Here is a 16,206-nt window from a genome sequence, read left to right on the forward strand (position 1 = left end):
AGCACCAATGGTAAATAAACCCCTTGCGTAGTGAAGGTAATGGTGGTCTCACTACACTCTTGCAGCATCACCGGTTATCTGTATAAAGAATTTAATTGTAAATACAGACATGAGATACCTTTTTTGCAATGAGAAACTCATCCCTAGGATCAGCTGAGCCTTTGTGTATTAGCAGCTGCCTCTAAAAGGATCAAACAAGTAGACTTCACTAGGAACACATGAACCGTCTTCACTGCCTCTCTGTCCTCTGAGATGTCACAGCCCTACACTTTTCTTCTTACCTCCCTTCATGTTTGAATGCCACAAAATCAGAATTGCACCCTAATTGCATTTCCATCTATTACATTTTTCTCTTCAGCTGGAACGGGTAGCAAAGCTTGTCTTTGTGTCTATTCCTACTGTCAGCATGAGTACTATGGTCATACACACCCTTGTATGTAGGGTGAGAACAGTGCCGAGAAACAGAAAAGCTGTAGGAAGGCAGAGGAGAAGGAGGCTTCAGAACAGAACTCTACCCACCTCCTCCACCTGTAATGTACGAATGGGAGCTCCATTAATCTCCAGGATGCGATCTGCAGGGTGGATGGCATTTCGGACATCTGGGCTGATGTGCATCCTGTTAACTCTAAATATGGGAATTATAGTGTGTGGGAAGTCAGTTTAGCCAAAATGATATAAAATATTTGATCTCTGATGCTTCCCTTCATATTTATATTCTGAAATAAAATGACACTAATTTACCAACACAGGGAGGTACCATTAGACCAAGTGCTTAGGTCTGAGCTGGTTTGGGGAGAGCTCTTTATTTGCCCAATGGCAAAAATCGTTAGTCATTACAATTCACCAAATTCATTTTGTGTTCAGTGAAGGACACAGCACTGAGAAATAAATTTATCAATTAAGGTCGTCACAAGAGCAAAATGGAGACCAAACATAAATGGCTATTAGTCAACATATGTCCCTGCTGTGCCGAGACAAATCCCCTCAGAAGTTAAAGCAGCTAGCAGGACAGCAGCGCTGCAGAGTTTTTACCAGCTCCCTCTGCACAGACATGTACTGTATGGACAGCCTTGTCATACTCACTCTTTCACCTGGACACCAGTGGCATAGCTGGAGCAGCCACCTTCAACAGACACGGAGAACCCCCTCTTGCCATCAGTAGCTGCTGGCATGGAGATGAGGGTCAGTGTATAAGGCAGCTGCTCACGCAGAGACTCAGTGGAGTGCTTTTCTATCATCGGTGTCAGCACAATCTGGTTATGGCATTTTCCACTAAAAGAAGTGAAGAAAGTCATTAAGGCAGTGTCCTATCCTGCCCTGCCAAGCTCACACTTCCAAGTTTCTTCATTGACCATATGCTATAGTTTTTGGTGCTTTCACCATTCCTTCCTCCCTCCCTCAAAAGGCAGCTTCCTGGCATTCCTTCCTGTAGCATTTGGCTGATCCACACTGAGCCAGCTAAACATGGCTTACACGTACAGCAGGAAGCAACTCTGTGGCAAAGAGTGCAGCTCCATCTTACCAGTAGAGTGTGGAATGTTGCACCAGTGCGTAAGTGTCTCCATCTTCAATGATCACTTTGCAGCTCATACAAGCAAAGCACTCAGGGTGATACTTGTATTCGCCAGCCACCTAGAGACAGAAAAGGGAGTAGCTTAGTAGGGGCAAAATCCACCAGCAGATGCAGCTACTGCTTTCCTCGCTAATCAACGTGTTCATTCAGATCTCAAAGTCAAGTGGCAGTTTTTTACTGGAGAGTTCTATTAGCCCATTCTACCTTTCTTGAACCCCATCCTCCACACCTTGTTTGCAAAACTTCTCTGAAACAAACATGTCAACATGCACAGCAAAGCTTGTGTCCCAGGAACCTCTGCTATATTTGGCAGCTGCTCAACTATCAAAAATAGTTAATAGTCTGCTGCAGACTTGTAAACAAGATATTAAACCTTCCTGTTCAGTTGCTCTTGGCAAGATAACTAACGTTACGCCTGAATTAATAAAGCTGAAAGAGCTTTTTTTTTTTTTTTTTTTTTTTGGCAGGCAATGCACAAAATCAGATAGTTTACCAGCCAGCTGACAGAAAAAAAAAAAAAAAAAAGGCTAGCTGAGACTGAAACAACAAAATAACTTTAAAGAAAATTTTTATTCATTAAGTTATTTTTCTATTTTCCTTATAAGAACTTCCCTTATTGACAGTATTTTGCAAAGACTTCTGCAGGCAATGAGAAATTGTCTGTACTTTTCTTGGTAGTTCCCTTTGAGGTAGCGATCATAGTACCGAGTATGATGCTGCTTTTATTTAGGCCCTGCAAAAAAAACGGTTATGTTTCATTCTTGACAGTTTCGAAGGTTTAATATTTGCAAGGTTGTGGCAAGGAGGGGTACATTTAGGTGAGCCTCGTATTGTGCAGGAAGAGTTCAGTGCTTCAAAGCAATTGGGGCTAACCATCAGCCAGGAAACCACTCTGGCCACAGTCCAGACAGGACTTGGATGGCAATCTTCCTCAAAGCCTGAACCTGCTGCTTATCCTGAGCTGAGAGGTTTGACTCTACGGTGCAGTGGAAAATCACCCCATGGAGACACTGAGGCACTGTGCTACAGAGACTGAACACATGCCCCCTTAATCACCTTTCTATTTCTCATGCCCATGCATTTCAGCACCTTACTTTCTTTGTTCACATGCTTCAGATCCTCACAACTCGTTCCTTTAAGAGCTGCCCCCATTCAAAATTAATCTTTATCTAGAAAATGCACACACAGACCTCATTTCTAATCTCTGATTGGAAAAGAGCATTAAGGAGACTATTATCTTCAGTTTATTTGGTTATCTGAGTAGCTAGAGCAACTCCCAACCATGTTTGAGGAGCTGGAGGAAGGCATGTCCTGCCTCCGGGCAGGAGTCCTTCAGAGTCCTTACCATCACAGGTCCAGTCATCAGCAGAGAGCAGCCATGGCAAGATTCCCCAAACTTCCCCCAGTAGTCTTTGTGACAGTACAGCTTCCCATCCTTCTCATAGTACCAGTTAGTGAGGGGATCCTGACATTCAGAGCACCTTGAAGGAAACAAAGGAACAAAGTTCCAGTTGGCAACAAGTCACAAATCAATGAAAAAGGTCCTCTCCTTCATGGAGAAAACAGACATTCAGCAGCAGCTCACCACAAGCTCCTCTAGTTACAGATGTACTAAAGAGCTCCATCTCCCAGTGCTGCTTCAACTGAAAATTAACACTAAACCCAAGGTTTGTAAGGAGAGGTGGTATCAACCAATACAAAGGAACAGACAAGCTTCCAACATTTAAAACAAATCCCATTCATATAGTAAAACACAGCAGTAGGTTTATAAATTCTGCCTTAGAAACTTTGCTCCTCTGCTTTCTCCCTCTTCCTGGAGGCAAGATTCCAGTTGCAGAGTTGCCCAGCACACAGACGTTTCTACTTAGTGTTTCTGGAGCATCCCACCATCTTGTGCCACGGCACCTGTCTCCTCAGCCAGTTTAGGGAGGGGGGACAGAAAGGCAGGATCTGCTACCTTATGCAACACAAAGCCATTTTTGCACCAACCTTTGTGGAAAGTCTTTCTATTCTTCTGTAAGTAGACCTCTCCCAAAAGGTCAACTGCAGCACTGTCCATTTGAGGGAGAGTTTTCAAAGCAGTTCATCCTTATACTTACTGCATCCATCAGTTAACTGTGATGAAAGTCCTCCACCTCTCCCCACCAACTGCCCTCCCTTTCCTTCTGCTGATGACAGGGCATGAGAAAAAATGCCCACAACCAACCAACCAAAAAAACCCCAAACAAAATTATTTCTCTGATTTAATGGAGCCTCAAGATCCTTTATGTATCAGCTCCCATTTCAACAAGCAACCATTACTAACCCTCTATCTACACACATACCTCCCCCAGAAACAAACAACTCACATGCCCCACCCCAAAAAACAAAAAAACCTAAGGAAAAAGATGCCGCAATTCTATTGCAGATATCATTTTAGCAAATCACAAGCAGAACCCAGATCTTCAGGTTTCCTGAGCACAAGTAATCCTGCCTCAGCAGGATGCACTGGGCAGGGGACTTTAAATTCTGCAGCACAGAGGTGTGATTTAATGGAGAGATAAGGCACAGACAGCAGTTGCATCACTAAAGATTGTTCCATTAGCCCTGGGCAACACGTTCTCAGACTTTAAAAGGAAAATTAGTCTGGTATTGGCCATTTCTGAGTGCAGAATCCAAGCTGGGTTAGTCACCAATAACTGGTTCAAAGAAACACCTCAAGGATCAGTGTTGTCATCAGTACGAGGCTTTCCCAAAGGTGGAAGGAAGAGTTTCTTCTGCCCTGGAACCCAGCAATTGTCTAGGTTACTACAATGGAGGGGATCCCTTTGCACCAGGGTGGGGGTTTAGGTGGGTGTGTGCCCTCCAGGATAGCAGGCCTCTCTACAGCACCCAATGCCCTGAAGTCAGCTAGTGGAAGTGGAGGGCACTTTTTACATGCTCCCAGGTCTAAGAAGAGAGCTACTGTTGACTTTACCTTCCACAAGCTTCCTGAAAGCTTATTTGTGCCAAAGACATTCCTTGCAGACTCCACCAGCTTGTAATGAGCGTGATGATATGTGAAGCTGGTTGTGCTCCAACATGGAGAGAGTTATTTGCTCCATCTCAGGAGACTGCAAAGCAACAAGGTGAAGCTGCTTGTAAGCAGCCTATGGGTTTAGGGGAAAACACACCTCACAAGGTATTTAGTGCCATACCCTACCCTCAGGAAAACTGCTCCTTCTAATGTATTTGGCTTTTATAGTGTTTGTTCTCCCAGAAGAGCTCCAAATCCTTCCCCTCTTTCTTCAGCAATGGGAAAGAACTCCAGCACGTGCAACAGGCCCTGCCAATTTTGTCTGAGGCATGTAGAGCAGTAACTTAAACATTGCCATAGAGGGTACATGCATCATTATAGCCTCAGCCGTGGGGCACTGTCCTGGTTACACCCTGCTCATGGTATGCAAGAGACCTAGAGGGCATTGCAATGCATTTTGCCTTCAACCACTAGCCTTTGGCTTTCATTTGCAGTAAATACCCCACACTGAATGATCAAGTAGGTGAGTGGGAGGGAGAAAAGAGCAAGTGGAGACTAACAGCAAAGATTTCTATCACCTTGTGGCAGGAACATCTGGCTCAGCATGGGCAAATCGGATCTCTCAGACTTATCCAACTTCTGCGTGCATGCCTGTACCAGTGCATGCTCCAAGAGTGATTACATCTTCAAACAGGGAGCTGTGACCAGACCTGCACTCGGGATGCACAGCAATACTGGAGACTGCTCCACCAGGACTTCAAGACCCAGCTTTATGTCTAAGATCTCTCCAAGCAGGTGATTTATTTATTTACTTGTTTTTAAGCATGACACCTTCCCTTCCTCACCTCTCTCCAATTTCACCTTCAACCACTCCCTTTTCTCTCTAAGAAAATCTAAAATTTCTGCAAAAGCAACACAACCACAATTCTGCTTAGGTAGGTTCTAGAGGATCATGTATGCTTATCTTCCCCTCACCTTTCCCTACTTCTTCATGGTTTGATTCCAACCTTACAGCACTTTGATTACTTTGCTTCCATGCGGAAGTAAGCACTGGTATCTGATTTGCAACACACCCATAGGAAAATGAAGGTGAGGGGGTGGAGCTAGCAAGCAGCCAGTTCCTTGCTATGCAATTAAACAAATCTGGGCAGGACAAGTTTGCATCTTAAGGCTCAGAGCCCCACCCAGGGCAATGAGGCAACAGGAGCAAAGCAACCAGCCCCAGAGAGGCTGGATAGATGCTGCTAATGGTGCTAACTGGCTACTTCATTAATTGCTGCACCTTCTGTTATGTACCATACATTCTGTAATGTAGAAAAGGCTTTAGAGTTGCCAGGTGTGGAGAACTGGCTTACAGCACACAGGTATAGTTTCAAGACCTGCTTCAACTGTTTCAGTGCCTTCGCCCAAATAATAAAAGGCATCACATGATTGTTCCACATGACTCTCACTGAAGAGATATGTCAGAATTTTATCAGAGAAGATAGAAGAGTTAACACTCCTTCCTTTCCTTCCTCACTAGAGTGTGTGGCATTGCAGTGCTGCCACTGCTGGGGCTCACATCAGCTGAGACAGTTACTTCTACAGGTATTAAGCAAGCTAATCTTGGCCAGTCACACAACCTAAAAGGAAGATTTCTTGCTTCTCTGTCTTTTATAGATGAGAAACAGCTCATCTTCTCCTAGATTATTTGCTATTCTTATTACAGAGTAACAAAGCATGGTAATCAAGTTTCTTGGAGGACTGGTAACAGCCCCACTGATGTGTTTCCTCTTGCTGCTCAGCCACCATTTTCAGAGCTGCAGAGCCCTGCTCTGATTATACAGTCTCATACATTATGATTCTTCACTTCCCAGCCTTGGCTATAAAGAATAAATTAATCTCCCTCCCATAGCCATCCTCCAGGAACCCCAGGCAGCATCTAGGTGCAGTGTTCAGTCTTGACACTCTGTAGCAGGGCAGGCGCAGAAAAGAGTTCACAAATCCTTGCTTGATGGCTACTTGGTTTTGTGGGGGGTGGTAGGAGGATCAGGTCACAACAGGTAACCTGCCTGGATTTCATTGAGATGGGAGATTCAATTGATGTGGCCTCTCTTTTACATCTAAATGAAAGCCAATACCCTCATGGAAGCAAAGACTTCCCTGGCACTGAAGAGACAGATCCCTTTGAGAAGGGCTCATTAATAAAATGCACCCCTCGCACAGTCAGGCTAGATCAGTTAACGCTAGACAGGCTCAGAAGAGCTGTGGTTCCAATTCTGCTGGCAGAGCGCGGGAGGGGACAGTCACACAGACAGAAAGCTGCAGAATAAAACGTAACTCCAGCCCACAGGTAATCCAAAGGCTTCCCACCCAGATTTAGCAGAAGTGTGTGTACTGGCTACACAGGAGACACTAGACGTGGAGCAACAGATACTAGAAAACAGACTAAGTACTAGAAGACAAGAGTGTTTAAACTCTGACTATGCAAAACCATTTCCACACACTTAGGAAAAGGTGTATCCGTGGCTTAGCATGATGCCCTACACGTATTACAATTACTGAATGTCTGCTCGCTTTCCTCCTGCTGAAAGCAGATGCTGTTTCATAAAGTTGCCTAAAGCAGGTTAACAATTGCGCAGCAGTATTTACTCCTATCCTAGACTGTTTTAACAAAAGGCTCCTTACTCCCAAATCAGTACAAAAGTATTTGCAGGAAAAGGATCAATAATGAGCAAATCTGAGTGGAGGGGATAGGAGGGAGACAATGAAACTGCAAGCTGTGCCTTTCCCCATGGGTTCACCTTATCAGCACATCAGCATCAGTCACCATCCTGGCTGTGTTCAGCCCCACTAACAGTTTTCACTACGGAGATGTAATGCAATCAAAGCCTTATTCTGTAGCGATCGCATTTCTCAAGCCTCATTTGTTCAATTGGACCAAGAATGGTTGTTACTATAAAACAAAATATCACAGGAGAAAAATTCTTTCCATGTAAGGGAAGCATACTGCTTGTCCCTAGTTACCTGCAAAGTACTTGATTTCTTTTCTCAAACAAGATTATGCACTGCCTCACTGCAGATTAAATCATGTTCCTGAACTCACAAGAGCAGCACCTCACCTTACCCTGCGCTATCCCCAAGCACAAGTAGTTTTGGAGGAGACAAGCAGCAGCAGCCATAGTAATCTCATTCCTTTGGCAGTGGAGCAAAGCACAGGGGCATGGGGTTGAGTGGCACATGTAATGTTGCTCTGAAAGGGAGTCTGTTTGCCTGTGCTACACACACACTGCCTCACGACACAGGTGCTGGCCCCTCATAACAGAAAGCTGCAGAGACACCAGTAAGAATCCTCCCCATCACCTCCTCAAAGCAAGACAGGACCCCAGTTTGCAGCTGGCTGTTCCCTGCACACACGCACTGGATTTCATTCTTCACGCCTTGCACACGAACTGTTCAGGACAGCATTATGGGAGGAAAACAACAGTTTGGAGGTCCGCTGCTAATCCTGCTCGAGACTTACCGAAAGGGATCCTTGGGAGCGAAGTAAGCTGGGGCAGACAAGTAACTTCCCATCTTCAACACTGGATAAACCGGCTCAGCCACAAACTTGTCCAACTGCTTCTGAACAGCTCTGTTCTGCCAACATGGCAGCAGCCAGTGCTCATTTAATCTTGCGCTGATTCAGATACTTCACCTCTCTTTGAAGCTGCCCAAGGAATGCCAGGTCTCTCGGCTGCTCATTCCGTTTCAGATTTGTCCTGGCTCCCATGGCTATAACCATCTTCCCCTGCACTCAGCAGTAGCGGCACCCTTGGGAAGGATAGAATAACTGCTAACCAGGCTAGTTGGACATGCTTCTGCAATAGTTCTTGCGAGCTCTGCTGCCTGCTAACTATTGTCAAGTTTTCCCTTCTCTGGTTCCACCCAAGGGTGGGAGGGGAGGAGGAGTCATTGCAGGACAGCGTGTGGCTACAGAGCCTGAATAAGCTCTACTTCTTTCCAAGGGGTGGGGCTTTGATCCAAAGAGGGGCTGCGTTACTAAATGCTGAAAGATAGCAGCTTTTGCCAAAGTAAGAGCCAAGTGCATAAACGTGAAACTACTCTTTGCAGCAGTGGCACACTCTGACAGAGCAGTCAAGGCAGAGTCCGACAAAGACAACTAGCCGCATCTCCAAACACATCAATTTCACGTTTACTACATACTTTCCTAAATCCCTTGCAGTGGCCGGGGCTATAGTACCATCACAGTACCTCTATATTGTTCATCCTCTTGCAGGAGGTAACTCAGTGTGCTTCATCCAAGGAAAAATCACTTTATTTCCAACACTGTTTTAAGAGAGGTCACTGCAATCATTTAACCTGATCTTCATCTCCTGAATGGAAGCTGAGAGGTATAAATCAGCACAGACAAGTACTCTCTCCCGCTTGCAGCACATGTAGTTATATCATTTCACTTGCTCTGAAGCCAAGCATGATCTCTAGTGGCCTAATCAGCTAAAGCTGTTTGCAAGACACTCAGAAATGCAACAAACATATGCTGCTGCACTAAGCCCTCCCATTTTTGTACAGTCAGCAAAGCCTGGCATGCCTGAACACAGCCTAAAAATCATGCTATGTTCCAGAGGCAAGAGTACTCAAATGTGCTTTTACTGGAGATGCTCGTCTCTGCTGGCATATTGTTCAAGGGACGCCTGGGGCTGGGACGAGGCAGTCTTGGCTGCAGATTTGACAGCTGCTGCTTGCTGTTGAAGCAAGCAGAAAACCAGGCAGCCTTTTGGGTTGTTTTTTCTTTTTTTTTTTTTTTTTTTTTATTAGTTTTAATAAGCAGCCACCTTTCTGGGAAAAAAAAAATATATAAAATCATCATTTTCACCCATTCAATGCAGTTGCTAATCCTGCCTGTAAAAGTGCAGCGAAGCTTAGCGCTGCAGAGCCCGATGTGGTTGTCAATTCCAGCACGGGTCTAATTCCTTCTGACATTTCACACAGCTCTACTGGAAGCAGCAACACGGTGAGTCTGTGTCTAGGAATGCACTCTGGTCTCCCACATTCTCTATATGTTGTGTGCTGAAAATGGGCCAGCGCTCACAATCCAAGGCTTCCCCGGCTATCAGCACCACCCCACAACGCAGACATACCTCCAGTGCATCCCTGAGCCCCTCCCCAGCCCAGTATCACCTACAGACAAAAGCTTTTCCCCACAATTCTGCTGCTATGGGCTGAACTCCCTCCAAGGGGGATTCCACGTGACCTCATAAATCCCAACTCTTCAGACAAAACCTTTGAAGATTTGATCCACAGATGTGATAAGCAGCCAGCTAGTCTGTGAATGAAGCCAGCAGATAAAGCCGAACTTCAAAGTAATAAAAACCACCCAGACAGCTAAGCAACTGGGAAGGGATTTTGTTTGAGACTTCCTTAAAGCCAAAGGACACATAGTCAAACATCTATTTAAACAGGAAACATCTTATCAAAATTATTTTAGTTCTGCAGCAAGCCCCAGAAGCAGCCATTAAGTTACTTTTTCCTACACAGAATTCTCTTGTTCCATCTTGCCTTTCTTATTGTCTCTATGACCTAATTTGAGAACACAATAGCTCTGATAAAAGGGGTCTGCAAAAGGTGTTAATGTGTTCATACATTTTATATCTGAATTCCTGCCAGGGTGACTGTATTTCAAAAACGCTGATAAACAAGTGTGTGAGGGGATCTCTTCTACATAATTTTACTGATACCATCGCTGAGGGCCAAAATGCACAACGCAAATTTATTTTTCACCAACTGAAGTCAGATATCAGCATCTTCTCTCTTGCAAATGATGGCAGCATTTCTACCACAAACAGGTAGCCATCACAGGGGGCTGTTTTCCTTACTGTGGTTTAGAACTGTACAGTAATTTTTGCCAGAAAGAAGCCTGAAAAATAAAACTAGCAAATAAAAAGGAACAAATTAAAAACCTCAACAATGACTTAACATTAAATTTGTTGCAAATTGAGTTGCAGCCATTACAGGTTTATCCCCACAGAAATGCATCACATAGCTACTGGGATATTCAAATGATTAATATCTTAAAACAGCTCAGGTTAAGCTGCACATATAGACACCCTCTTTGCCACAGGGTGCATGCTGTCCAGCTGCGTGCCTGCAGACAGATGCATTGCTCAGCATATCTACCAGCCCTAAGATACACAAATTTATCCTGGTACAGACAGACACTTCGGTATGTGTGGGACTGGTGTAAGATGGGGAAGAGGCATCTGCATGATGCCTGAAGAGTCTGCAGCAAGTCTCTGTTTCAGCATGGGTGCAGCTTGGAGGCATGCCAAATATTTCAGCACAATCCCAACACCTCATCCTATTTCCAAGGCACTTACACAGAACACAACACGTGCTTTGCTGCTGTTGAAAGACAGAGTCAGCTCCTGACATCAACTCCTGAAACTAATACCGTTTTGATATGCACGTACTTCTGAGTGAAAGGTCTTGCACACAGCTCTTGAGTAAGCTAAAACGAACTGTGAAGTGAAGCTCATCTCCATCATTACATCTTACTTCTAATCAGCAGCAGAACTTCAGACCTACACCGTGATGCCTTCTTGGTACCCATCACCAAGCACAACATTAGGATGGAGATAAAAATTCTATCTCCACCATACTTAAGCTAATGGCTCCAGACCTCCTGAATACGTGTGGGCTGACAAGCAAACCAAAGAAATTCAACATACTGAAACTTCATAGATTATATATGGTTTTGCAAAGAGTGACTTCTGAACTGTAAATGCAACACATGTGGCAATAATACTGGCACTTACACCACTGCACCTTCACTTGATTCCCAACTTGCTGCTTTTTGTCTGTGCAGACTGCTAAACTCCTCAGGGAAGGATCCTGTCTCACTCATGTAAAAAGCCTACCACGTACCCGGCTGTGTGAGTAATTCTAATTACCTTGATATAATAATGCTCTGATAACAATGCCCTAAAAGACAAGCTGCACAAGTCAACTAACAAAAAATTCAGACCGGAATGCCCAACTCCTCCTTAAATATAAAGGGTTCTCATCAATATACTGTGGCTGAGAGATTCCCCTGAGGAATGTGGCTGCTTCCACCTGCAAAGTGCTTCATTGTTCCTTTGGATTTTTAAACTCTTGAAGATGGTGATCTGTGTACAAACAGCACTTAGCAACTATTTCTCCCTAAAGCTGATAGGGAGCTGGTGGATTTCAATGCTGATGGATGTACCCTCAAAGAGACATTCCCAGGAGCCCACAGGATTAGTGAAGAAGAGCTCTCACCTCTGAGTCCCTAACATTAGCTTTCTGTAACTGCCAGAAACTGGAGAATACAGGGAAGAACAGGAGATTCTTGTCTTCCTGCTTTTACCATAATCCAACTGTCTTTTGTTACTACTGATCTTTCCCCTGCTCTCAAATTTAGCTGCTGTGTATACAAACCTGTGTTCACAGTTGAAAAACTAAAGGAAGATTAAAAAGCATCAAACAACCCCACATTTCAAATTAATCTTAATACACACTTTTGCTTACATCTTTATTTGTCAACATTTGTACATCTGAGCTTCATAACCTGACACTGTAGATACATTTGTCCTGTTGTCTGTGGACAGGAAACAGCTTTTGAAAAATGAAGGCCTGTGCCAAACAGTTTGAACCAATAGAAGTGATCCAAAGTTTAGAAAATACAGTCCATGAGAAAAAACTAGATTCAAGGTTCTTCCGTCTAGAAGAGACTGATGTGAGACATGATTGCTGCTTTCAAACAGGAAAAGGTTACCTGAATAACAGAAGGGGAAAAAGCTTGTTTTCTGTGACCAAAACTGATTTAAATTGCAACAAGGGGGATTTCTGAAGATAGTAGGCAGAACCTTCTAACACTAAGGATAATTCAGTGCTAGTAGACATAGCCTGGGAGATCAAAACCCTACAGCGATGGCAGATTGTTAGGCGACCAGTTTCTTGATCATTTCTAAGCCAAAGAAATTACTTGCTTCAAACACAAGTTGAAGTTTAGTAGATATCCAAAGAACCACAGAAAACAGATTTAGAAAATACCCTCAGAAGTCATCTAGTTTATCCTGCAACCCCCAAAACAGATTTAACTATAAACATTCTTAGTACAAATTTGCCTGGCTTGCCTTCCTCTGCCTCCAAATGTAAAAAGAATCACAGTGATTCACTAAGTTTTGCTGAGCAAAAAATATTTCTATAGCATACAAAATATGCCATTCAGTATAGAAAAATCACATATTTCTAAGACAATCAAATCACTAGAGTTGGACAATTAATAGTGGTTCTCTTTCTGTTCAGCAGCCTGGAGCTTAGGGCATCCCCTCAATGCACAGATAGCTAATCTGGTTCTGTTTTCTGACCATGGACAATTGTCACTCTGCAGAGAGGGGGAGACAAAGGAGTGTGGGAAGAATCTACTTTTAACCTTGTTCCACTACTGAGAAACAGTCAGAAGGAGAATTTGTTTCAAATTCACTTCAGAATACCAGTAGGAGACAGAGCCAGGAGTTCCACACTGCCAAAACAGTTCAATTTTTTCAAAGTATTCATTTAGAGAAAACAGCCTTCTGGTTTACAACACTCCTTGTGCTTTAGTTTCTTGCTCCAGTAAAGGTTAACAGAAACTGAAATGGAGTAACACATTCAAAAAGAGTGCAAGCACCTCAATCCTAAACAATCAGGTCAGGTCATTGATTTACTCTAGGTAATAAGGCAATTTTTATCGTGATTCAAACAAATAAATTTTGTTGTATTACTTTAGATTTTTTTTTTACAGGTGGAAACAGTTTCTTAATGATTTCAAGACTGTATTTAAGTGTAGCCAGTATCTTTTACTGGAAAGTCAACTTACTGCTTACAGTTACTTAAATATAATAATGTAATCCCTGACCAGTATAAAAAAAAAATGTAATACATATTTAGTCAGATATCAAAAGCTTACACTTTTTAGTCATACAGTTGTTTATATTATTAAGTTAGCATCAAACTATTTCATAATATAATTTTTTAAAAATTATACAGAAAGACATGTGAATTTTTCCTGAGGTCAAGTTGCATTGCATATGTATAAAAATCTTGTGCATTAAGCAAAAATGAAGTATTTGTCCAACCTGAATTAATAGTTTCTGGTCACCATCACCTCCAGTGCTTTAGACTTACTAATGAAATATGTTGGATTCATACAAAATTTCTCTGCTTTCCTTTTCTCTTCCAGAAAAAGGAAGATGAGCTTTTCTGCTCTTCAAACTCCTGATGACCTTTCAGCTTTTAGTTTTGGCATAAACTAAACAGTATATTTTAAAATCTGTAACTGTAAAATCATCAGTAACCCACTGCCTTCAGTAACTTTTGTTGAAGATATATTGTAACCAGTTTTTCTCTGATGTGGTGGGTTTGGCTTTTGTTTGAGATTTCTAAAGCAAGCCTGTGTTGCTCGGCTACTTAAATTCGATTTATTTTATAGACGATAGTAATATACATCCTCTGTTATTTCATGGTTAGGAAGGAACTGAACATCAGCCGTCTTCCTTCCTAAAAAATTCTTAAGCACACTGCTACAGTAGGAATTCCTACCACCGTTCCCAATAATTTTCTTCATGTGGATCCTAAACCATTTTCTACCTGGATGTATTCAACAGGCTTGATCCGAATTAATGGTTTTCAAATAATCAAAACTTTTTTACAAGGATTTTTAACAAATACTGTGCCCTGAAGATTAAACCATGCAACTATATCTGGGTCTTCTCATCCCATCCTACTCCAACTCAGATATGGAATATCCCCTACAAATAGAGGGAATGGTCTTTAATTTCATTTGTCTTAGTAGCTGTGGGAAAAAAAAACACAAAACACCAACACTGAATGTCAAAATACCAGGTATCAATATTTCATTCAAAGGTATAATTCAAGGCAGTATCTTCTATATTGTAATAGCGAAAAAAGTTGGACTGAAAGCAGTAAGAACAAATAAAAAAAGTTCTTCCAGTAATCTCCTTAGGTAAAAGTGATCCAGACCTAAGAAAAAGATACCTTGCCACTTCTCTTTCCCTTTCTTGGTGTAGTGTTCAAAGTTCTGTGCAATAGAAGTTCTAAATCCTGTGGAACTGTGTATCAGTGAAAAGCCACGACCTTTGAAAGTATATGCTGTCTCGACAGAATTCAGAGGCACAAAAGTACATCCAGAGTTAATTCACAACAGACATTGTGACAGAAACATCGAAGAAACTTCTTCAGCCAGATCCAACCCATCAGATTCTAGCCTAAGGACCAGCCGGCCAAAGAACAGTTTAAAGTACCCAAGATCCACGAATAGGGATTTGCTTGTCCCTCCAGCCACACCAGAGCAAATACAGGTTTCAGAAACAAAGCTCCTGTACAGGCAGTTTGAGGAAGGAGGGAAGTGACAAAAAACTTAAATCCTCAGAGACATGCATGTACGTCAGCTACTGCCAGTGCCAAGCATGATCAGCAGCCTAGCCTGACCAAGAATAAACAGAGCTAACGAGCCTGGAGCAGTGCCAATCAGCATTAGAGAAATTATGTGCCAGGCCAGGGAGTCAGCTAATCCACAGGAAGACTGTAAAAAACACTCCACAAGAGCTGCCGGAACTCACAGCTACCAGCTGCCAAAGGCTCCTACCCTTAGAGGCTTTTTAAAGTTTAGCTTTGTGATATCAAGCACAAGACTGCTGCTCAGCATGGTTTAGGGATAACAGAAGAAAAGGGGGAAGAGAGTGAAAACTGGAAATCTGTTTTCATGTACAGTCCTACCCTGGAACTAGGAAAAAGGGAAGGGCAGCTTCCTTTACCACAGGTTCCAATTGTTCATTCAGCATGGCAGCTTAGCTGGGTGCTAGAGCTAGCCAAAAGCACAGAGCATAAGAGAAGTGCATCGACAACTGCAAAGAGTAATTATACATCTCAGGAGAAAAGTTGGCATCTTCACTTCTATAAAACAAACAAACAAAAAGAAAAAACCACCACCAAACTTCTGTTATACAATATAAACTATGATATCAAATTTTCTGTAAAGTGTCCTGAGGACAGGATTTGCCTTCAGCTCAACTGTTATCCACCTCCACAGGCCCAGTAGCAAGAAGCACCAAGTCATTTACAAGTCAAGACCCACGACGGAAATACATTCAAAGTCAAGAAAGACTTACTAGAACACACAGTTTTGGGTTTGGCTACTGGCAGAATCTAGGGAAGTTCAACAACAGGATACTAGGTCTTTAAGGAGAAGAGAAAACCAGGATTAAGACAAGATGACTCAATATAACTAAACATGAATACTCAAACCAATAGAAATACAAAAGACTGGGCTTTGTAGTCATATAAAGCTGTAATTGTAATTATCAACATGTCATTGCAACTAAGAGCATGTTCCAAGTCAACAGAGCTAGCACTGCTTTGGCAGCATGCTATACCTTTTTTTTTTTTTTTTTAAATATACCAATAACCATAATCATCACTTCAGATATGTTGGGGTATTTTGCTTGGGTTTTTTTGCTACATTAAACCAGGACAGCAGATGCCTATCTCGGCACAGCAAACATTCCTCCAAAACCACACTTTGGCTTCCTTTTCCCCCATTTGCTTTGACAGTATCCAAAACATTAGCCTCTCCAGA

General features: G+C 42.7%; 1 protein-coding gene across 2 annotated transcripts in view; it reads right to left on the bottom strand.

Annotated features, from left to right (window-relative positions):
- The window catches only part of LIMK2 (LIM domain kinase 2), a 32,412-nt gene that overhangs the window by 12,989 nt on the left and 3,217 nt on the right, over positions 1 to 16,206 (bottom strand). The window contains exons 1-5 of one of the 2 annotated variants that reach the window (XM_033001446.1): positions 8,071 to 8,453; positions 2,919 to 3,054; positions 1,523 to 1,632; positions 1,084 to 1,272; positions 520 to 625 (exon numbers count right to left, since the gene is read on the bottom strand). In XM_033001446.1, coding sequence (XP_032857337.1) covers positions 520 to 625; positions 1,084 to 1,272; positions 1,523 to 1,632; positions 2,919 to 3,054; positions 8,071 to 8,123 — 594 coding nt within the window. In that variant the 5' untranslated portion in view covers positions 8,124 to 8,453. Of the gene's footprint in view, positions 1 to 519; positions 626 to 1,083; positions 1,273 to 1,522; positions 1,633 to 2,918; positions 3,055 to 8,070; positions 8,454 to 16,206 lie in introns of those variants that run through there. The other variant, XM_042805426.1, reaches the window with a different exon arrangement.

Source organism: Tyto alba, unplaced genomic scaffold (assembly GCF_018691265.1).
Source record: "Tyto alba isolate M040663 unplaced genomic scaffold, T.alba_DEE_v4.0 Super-Scaffold_44, whole genome shotgun sequence".
Lineage (NCBI taxonomy): Eukaryota > Metazoa > Chordata > Aves > Strigiformes > Tytonidae > Tyto > Tyto alba.